The sequence below is a fragment of the Euleptes europaea genome, chromosome 21, assembly GCF_029931775.1.
Source record: "Euleptes europaea isolate rEulEur1 chromosome 21, rEulEur1.hap1, whole genome shotgun sequence".
NCBI lineage: Eukaryota > Metazoa > Chordata > Lepidosauria > Squamata > Sphaerodactylidae > Euleptes > Euleptes europaea.
In genome coordinates this window covers 14,008,861-14,016,952 of record NC_079332.1, presented here as the reverse complement: position 1 = coordinate 14,016,952, position 8,092 = coordinate 14,008,861, and the positions used below count along the sequence as shown (strand labels likewise).

General features: G+C 51.4%; 1 protein-coding gene across 1 annotated transcript in view; it reads right to left on the bottom strand.

The window, feature by feature from the left end:
- Nucleotides 1-467: 467 nt before the first annotated feature.
- MICALL2 (MICAL like 2) overlaps nt 468-8,092 on the bottom strand; it is a 34,108-nt gene continuing 26,483 nt past the window's right edge. The window contains exons 11-17 of the mRNA XM_056866624.1: nt 8,045-8,092; nt 7,244-7,367; nt 6,427-6,517; nt 5,490-5,563; nt 4,054-4,168; nt 1,401-1,447; nt 468-553 (exon numbers count right to left, since the gene is read on the bottom strand). The exon at nt 8,045-8,092 is cut by the window's right edge and continues 17 nt beyond it. Coding sequence (XP_056722602.1) covers nt 468-553; nt 1,401-1,447; nt 4,054-4,168; nt 5,490-5,563; nt 6,427-6,517; nt 7,244-7,367; nt 8,045-8,092 — 585 coding nt within the window. The remainder of the gene's footprint in view (nt 554-1,400; nt 1,448-4,053; nt 4,169-5,489; nt 5,564-6,426; nt 6,518-7,243; nt 7,368-8,044) is intronic.

Sequence of the window (8,092 nt, the reverse complement as noted above, 5' to 3'; positions counted from 1 at the left end):
TCAGTGCCACAAAGAACCAATGGAGATACTGGCTGCCATTTGCATCGGCAGCCCTGCGTCACCTCTCAGTTCAAGTTTCAGGCAAAGTCTTGCGAGCCGGGAGTCTGGCGGTTGCTCAAGGTTTTATGGCCGCGCCGATGGTCTCATCTCGCCAAATCTAGTGGGGCGAGGCCATTGCAATAGGTCCGAGTGTCGAGGGAAAACTCAGATTATCGAGGAAGTCGCTACTGAGCAGATGTTGGCAAAAGCCGTTGGACTGGATCCCGAGCAGGGTCAACTCCTTCTTGGAGGAGGTGAATTCTGACCCCAGAATCACCCTTGACTCCCCAAGCAAGCATTCCTTCTGTCATTTCCAAGCAGGGTTTGATTCTCCTCGAAAACAGGTCTCCGTTTTTGCCGTCGTGGGGCCAGAATTGCCCCTCGGCCTCCGCGGAGGCAAACGCTGAGGGTGCGCGTCGCCCGCGGGTCTAGCTCTTGATTTTCAGTTGCAGCGTTTTGAACAAGCCGAACTTGACTTTTTTCTTTTCACCTTCCTGGTTGCTACGAGGCACATCTGTGGAGGAAGGGCGGGGGGGAAATTACCACCTAGGACCTTTTCTTGTTTCTTTTTTTTTAAAAGCCAAAGTTAACAAGGAGGTTATAAATCCAGTTTCCCAACCACGGAGACAAGGGGGCGGCCTGGTATCATTTCCTCTCCTCTGTTAGAGCCATGCTCGGCATCGACAGTGTGCATTCAGCGTTCCACAGGACCATCGCGCACAATGACCCTCATGACAACCCTGCAAGGCGGGAGCAGCCTTGCTACGCCTCCACTTGGCCGGGGGGGGGGGGGATGGACCGACGCTAAGAAAGAGAGCCTCTCTCCCAGTGAGTTAATGGCAGAGGGAGATTTGAACTGGAGACCTCCCGGATGATAGGTCATTCTGGTCGAGAGTAATCCTTAGCAGGTCTACTCGAAGCATAAGCTTCTGTTTTATTCCATGGGGCTTACTCCCAGGAAAGGATGGCACCAAATGGCCATCTGTCAGCAATGCTGATTCTATGACCTTAGGCAGTTCATGAGAGGGAGGGCATCTTGGCCATCTTCTGGGCATGGAGTAGGGGTCACTGGGGGTGTGGGGGGGAGGTAGTTGTGAAATTCCTGCATTGTGCAGGGGGTTGGACTAGATGACCTTGGTGGTCCCTTCCAACTCTATGATTCTATGATTCCATGACCACACCAGTGATATTCAGTTTTTCCAGGGACAGGCCTCAACTTTAACCCCTACTGGCAATGTGCTGCCCCCTCCCAGGTGACCAGCCTTATAGCATATGATCAACCGCTGGAAGTAGCGCTGGAGAAAGAATTCAGCATCTTAGGAATTTCCCATGGGGGGGGGCTCCTGATCTACCAAGCTTACCAAGCTTCTGGATCAGGGCCGCCATCTCTTTGTCCTCTTCCAGCTCCCTACGGAAGGAACAGAAGGCAGTCAGAGAAGGGCCCGCTCCCTTCCCCTCCCCACGACAGGTCGGTGGGGCTGAAAATGTTTGGAGACAACTGCGACTAGCCCAAGGTCACCCAGCAGGCTTCATGTGGAGGAGCGGGGAATCGAGCTCGGTTCTCCAGATTCGAGTCCGCAGCCCTTAACCACTACACCACACTGGCTCGTAACTTGTCCATGCTAAGCAAGATCCTAGCTGCCCCTAGGGTGGCACGTTACTTCCCCAGTTTTCTGATCAAGCGCCGCCCAATTACCAGAATTAGTACGGGCCGAGGAATTCAGATCCGGCCGATTTCTGACTCCGTTCCCCGTCAAATCTCATTCCCTTAGGGCTAATGTTGAAGCAAAACGGGTATACGGCAAGATAATTGCTAGTGCGCTGCAAGAAATAAATCAATTCTTTAAAAAGCTTTGGGCGATATTCAACTAAAAGGAGAGGCTGTCCACTGTATCTCTGCCTGACGTTCTGCCCTGGGCCTAACCAATCTCCACCAGGGGTGGATAATTTTGCCATATCTCTGTATATTTTACAATAAGAGCAATCATTCCCAATGCAAGGAAGCAATAAATTACCTACTCCTCCCCCCACATGAGTAGGTTGGTTATTGCTTCTCTGAATGAGTCTCTGTTCTGCCTCCCTTGAATCACAAGGTATGCCCAGATCAGTGATTCTTGCAAGGCGTCCCCTCCTCTAAGGGCAAGAATTCTCCCTTATCTCTGCATATTTTGTTATGAATAAATATTATCTCTCTATATAGATACAGAACAGCATTCCCTGCCCCCCCAAAGAGTCTGCCTGCCGCAACACTGCCTAAGCTGTGGCCGGCCTTCCTCCCAGTCAGTCTTCAGCGAGGCCACGCATCTCGACCGTGCGTCTGATAGGATCATTCAACCACACTTAGTGCAGACACACAACAGAATAACTCAGCCTCCCTGTCGTGCCCCAGCATGAGTCACTGTTCTGCCCCCTCCCAGGCCCACCCAGACACATAGGAGGTGGGTAGGTAAATTTGCTCTCCCCGTTTATTCCATTCCCCGCACAGAAAGGGAAACCGGGCAGAGGTTTTCACGGAGCTGTAGCCCCGCGGCAGAGCACACACGGGAGATTACAGGTTCGATTCCCAGTGCTTCTGGGGTCCAAGCCAGCTGTAACATAATCTGAATTCCAAGTTACCATTACTTATGGGTCCCTTGTTTGACTGCTGTCCAGTGCCGGATTTACGTATGAGCTAAACAAGCTATAGCTTAGGGCCCCACTCTCTTGTGTGTGTTAAGTGCCGTCAAGTCGCTTCCGATTCATGGCGACCCTATGAATGAAAGTCCTCCAAAATGTCCTGTTTTTGACAGCCTTGCTCAGATCTTGCAAACTGAAGGCTGTGGCTTCCTTTAGGGAGTCAATCCATCTCTTGTTGGGTCTCTTGGGGGCCCCCAAAAAATTTAAAGAAAAAAAAAAACTGGATGTACATTTCCAAAATATAAGATAAAAAAAACAAATAAAATAAAACCTACATACAGCAAATGGCTTTAGATACCTATTAGGCCCATAAATTACCATATAGCATACATTCAACACAAAAAACAGCGACAATTTGTTGTTGACAGCTGGACATATAAAGGGCCCCATTACCTTCAATAGCTTAGGGCCTCATCAAACCTAAATCCGGCCCTGCCGCCGTGTGCGGTGTCAAGGGCCATCGAGTCACAGCCGACTTACGGTGACCCGGTAGGGTTTTCAAGGCAAGAGATGTTCAGATGGGGTTGGCCATTGCCTGCCTCTGTGTCACAACCCTGGACTTCCTTGGTGTTCTCCCATCCTAGAACCAACCAGACCCGATGCTGCTTAGCTTCCAAGATCTGATAAGACTGAGCTAGCCTGGGCTATCCAGGTCAGGGACTAGATGTCTAACATATGCTAATTCCAATGGAAGCCAATGAACCTACCCTATGCAAAGTCAGACCTTTGGGCTATCAAGATCTACTCTGACCAGAACTGCCAATGAACCTACCCTATGCAAAGTCAGACCTTTGGGCTATCAAGATCTACTCTGACCAGAACTGTTTCTCCAGGGAGGCAGTGTGGCGTAGTGGTTAAGAGCGGTGGCTTGGAGCGGTGGAGTCTGATCTGGAGAACCGGGTTTCATTCCCCACTTCTCCACATGAGCGGCGGAGGCTAATCTGGCGAACTGGGTTGGTTTCCCCACTCCTCCACACGAAGCCAGCTGGGTGACCTTGGGCAGGTCACACTCTCTCAGCCCCACCCCCCTCACAGGGTATTGTGGGGAGGGGAAGGGAAGGTGATTGTAAGCCAGTTGGAGTCTCTCTTAAGTGGTAGAGAAAGTCGGCATATAAAAACCAACTCTTCTTCCTCTTCTTCTTCTTAAGTCAAGGTCTTTCCTATCACTGAGTACCTGAAAATTTAACTGGAGACACCGTGGACTGAACCTGGGACCTTATGTATGCAAAACAGGTTCTCTATCCTTAGTGAACCACCACTAACGGGGATCTAACACGCTGTGCTTGCACCCTCTAGCACCCTGAAAGCTGGAGAGATTGAGCATGTCCGTTACCCCACCTGATTCGGTCCTCATCCAGGTTCTCCACAATTTCATTCCGACCATCGACGATGGCCAGATAGGATTTGAGCAACTCTTCCTCTTGGGCCTTTTCTTTGGGGGTCTTCAAGGATTCTGCACAGGAGAAGAAAAAAACCAGACACAACACTGTCATTTCTATCTACGGGCCTTGAAACAGCTCCAACTGGGGGACGCCGGGGATTTCGAGCAAAGAGGACTCAGACAGAGCTTATTGTCCGGTTCTGGATTCCAGGGGAAGCAGAAAGAGGGGAAAGAAACAGAGGAGGCAGAGAACAAAAAGAGAACAAAGGACTTGAAGGGGACAAGAAGAGGCAGCGAGGAAGATCAGGAAAGAGGGAGGAAGAGGGAAATTGAGAGAGGTACAGGGGAAGAAGAAGATGATGATGAAGAAGAAGAAGAAGAAGAAGAAGAAGAAGAAGAGTTGGTTTAATATTCCGACTTTCTCTACCACTTGAGGAAGAATCAAACCGGCTTACAGTCACCTTCCCTTCCCCACAACACACACAACAGACCCAGGAGGAGGAGGAAAAGAAGAAGAAGAAGAAGAAGAAGAAGAAGAAGAAGAAGAAGAAGAAGAAGAAGAAGAAGAAGAGGAGGAGGAGGAGGAGGAGGAGGAGGAGGAGGAGGAGGAGGAGGAGGAGAGTTGGTTTTTATATGCCGACTTTCTCTACCACTTAAGGAAGAATCAAACTGGCTTACAATCACCTCCCCGCAACAGACACCCTGAGAGGTAGGTGGAGCTGAGAGTGTGTGACTAGCCCATGGTCACCCAGCTGGCTTCATGTGCAGGAGTGGGGAAACAAATCCAGTTCACCAGATTACCGTCCGTGGCTCAACGTGGAGGAGCGGGGGTATCAAACCCGGCTCTCCAGGTTAGAGCCCCACTCCAAACCACTGCTCTTCACCACTACGCCACGCTGGAAGAGGGGGCCCTTATAGTTGTGAGGGACAGGTGCACAGAAGTAGCTAAGGAATGCCTGTCCCAAGAGAACCCTTTTGTAGGAAAGTCCAAGGAATCCAAGCCACAGTTTTTCAGGCTCTTTCTTGAAATGTCGGCATTTGGCGCTCTAGGTTTGCTGCAGTCGGGGATGCAATTTCGTGACTATCTGAATGATATGTCCTCGAGGTAGCGGGAAGGTGTTAGGAGAGAAGGACACTGAGCGGAAGAAATAAAAGAAAGACCACAATGGGTCCTCTTGGTCCTTCTCTTTGTGTTAGTCTGTCTGTAGCAGTAGAAAAGAGCCAGAGTCCAGTAGCACCTTAGAGACTAACAAAACTTTCTGGCAGGGTTGCGAGTTTTTGTGAGTCACAGCTCGCTTCTTCGGACAAATAAGAGAAAGAAAGTGATACCCACACCCTCACATCCCTGGAGAAGTATCCTAAAATATTCTCAAGAAAAGATAAAAGCACCTACCGGGCTTATTCATGAGGTTCCGGAGCTCCGTCTCCGTATCCCACTGCTTCTCCTCCAGTTTTTGTTGCCTGGACCTGTTTTCCAAAAAGGGTGTGGGGGAAGGAAGTGGTCAGGGCATGAGGATTTGCACCCAGATCTCCCCTCCCCACAACAGACACCTTGAGCTGTAGGTGGGGCTGGGAGTTCGGAGAGAACGGTGACTAGCCCAAGGTCACCCAGCAGGCTTCACTTGGAGGAGAGGGGAAACCAACCCGGTTCTCCAGATTGGAGTCCGCCGCTCATGTGGAGGAGGGGGGAATCGAACCCGGTTCTCCAGATTAGAGTCCGCCGCTCATGGGGAGGAGTAGGAAATCGAACCCGGTTCTCCGGATTAGAGTCTGCCGCTCGTGGGGAGGAGTGGGAAATTGACCCCGATTCTCCAGATTAGAGTCCGCCACCCATGGGGAGGAGTGGGAATTGAACCCGGTTCTCCAGATTAGAGTCCGCCACTCATGGGGAGGAGCGGGGAATCGAACCCAGTTCTCCAGATTAGAGTCCGCCGCTCCTGTGGAGGAGTGGGGAATCGAACCCGGTTCTCCAGATTAGAGTCCGCCGCTCATGGGGAGGAGTGGGAATTGAACCCGGTTCTCCAGATTAGAGTCCGCTGCTCATGGGGAGGAGTGGGGAATCAAACCCAGTTCTCCAGATTAGAGTCCACCGCTCTTAACCACTACGTCACTCTGGCTCACACTGGCTGGAGACCCAAAGTCGTAGAAAGACCATTGCTTTTCACCCGCTGATGCGGTCAAGGGCCAAGACCCTCCCACACCATGTTGTAAGGCAAGACCTGCAGATTGCAAGATGCCAACTGCCTGTTCAACAACCATCCGCCTGCCACCTTCCCACCACCACCACCACCCCCTGGGGGACTAGAGAGACTGCTCGTGGGGTCACCCACCTGTACATAAGCTCCGACTCCCGCCTCAAGAGCAGCTGCTTCTCATGGATAAGCTTGAACCATTCCACCATCAGGGCATCCTCGCGGTCATCTAGACACAAGACCCAACGACAAGCTGAAGAACCCGCGTGAACTTTGACAGGTCACAAGAGGGAAGGCAGGAAGGGGTGACACCAGTGTTTGGCTCTCGTGGCCCTTCCTTACATGCCCAGGGGAATGCTGATAGCCACTCGGGGTTCAGGAAGCAACTTTCCTCCAGGCCAGATTGGCCAGGGATCCTGGAGGAATGTTTGCCATCATCCGGGTATGGAGTAGGGGTCACTGGGGGTGTTGGAGGGGAGAGAGTTGTGAATTTTCTGCATTGTGCAGGGGGTTGGACTAGATGACCCTGGCGGTCCCTTCCAACTCTATGATTCTGATTTAATTCACTCCATCAGATAGATACCGCTGTGATGGCCCAGGCTAGCATGATCTCGTCGGACCTCAGAAGCTAAGCAGGGTCTGTCCTTGGTAGTACTCATATGGGAGACCACCAAGGAAGTCCGGGGTTGCTACACAGAGGCAGGCAATGGCAAAACACCCCTGTTTATCACTTGCCTTGGAAATTCCATGAGATGGAACTCCATGGGGTTTCCGTGAGTCTGTTGCGACTCGACGGCACGCTTTTCGCCCGGCCCTGGATCGCCAAGTCTAGCCTGATCCAGTTAGATCTTGGAAGCTAAGTAGGGTTGGCCCTGTTTAGTACTTGGATGGGAGACACCCAAGGATGTCTGAGGTCGAGGAGTGGTGATAAATTAAAGAAACTGCGGCCACCTACCTCCCTCGCAGTTCCGCAGCTGCTTCTCCATGTCCACCCCTTTCAGCTCCAGCTCGTCCAGATCTCTCTCGATCCGCTGGACCTCCATCTGGATTTCTTCCTCGGGGATGTAATCCGAGGAGAGCTGAGAGGAATGAAACCGCGTTAGTTAGTAATGCATGCAAGACCCCCCCACACACTAAAACAATTGAATCATAGAGTTGGAAGGGACCACCAGGGTCATCTAGTCCAACCCCCTGCACAATGCAGGATATTCACAACTATCTCCCCACACCCCCAGAGACCCCTACTCCATGCCCAGAAGATGGCTAAGATGTCCTCCCTCTCATGATCTGTTTAAGGTAATAGAAACAGCATTGCTGACAGATGGCCATCTAACCTCTGCTTAAAAACCTCCATGGAAGGAGAGCTCACCACCTCCCGAGTAGGCCTGTTCCACTGAGGAACCGCTCTGTTAGAAAATTCTTCCTAATGACTCTAGACAGAAACTCTTTGGATTGAATTTCCACCCGTTGGTTCTGGTCCGACCTTCTGGGGCAACAGAAAACAACTCTACACGACAGCCCTTCAAGTACTTGAAGATGGTTATCATATCATCTCTCGGTCTTCTCCTCTCCAGGCTAAACATACCCAGCTCCTTCAACCTTTCCTCGTAGGACTTGGTCTCCAGACCCCTCACCATCATCGTGACCATAAAAATACCTCCGGCAACCATCGCTGTTCGATGATACCCAAACTCCCCCCGCCCCAACTCTGCGCCATGACCTGGCTGCAAAACCTGGGCCCTGGTTCTCAGCTTACCTTGGAAGGAGACACCGCAGGACTGTTCGGAAACTTCAGGAAGGGTTC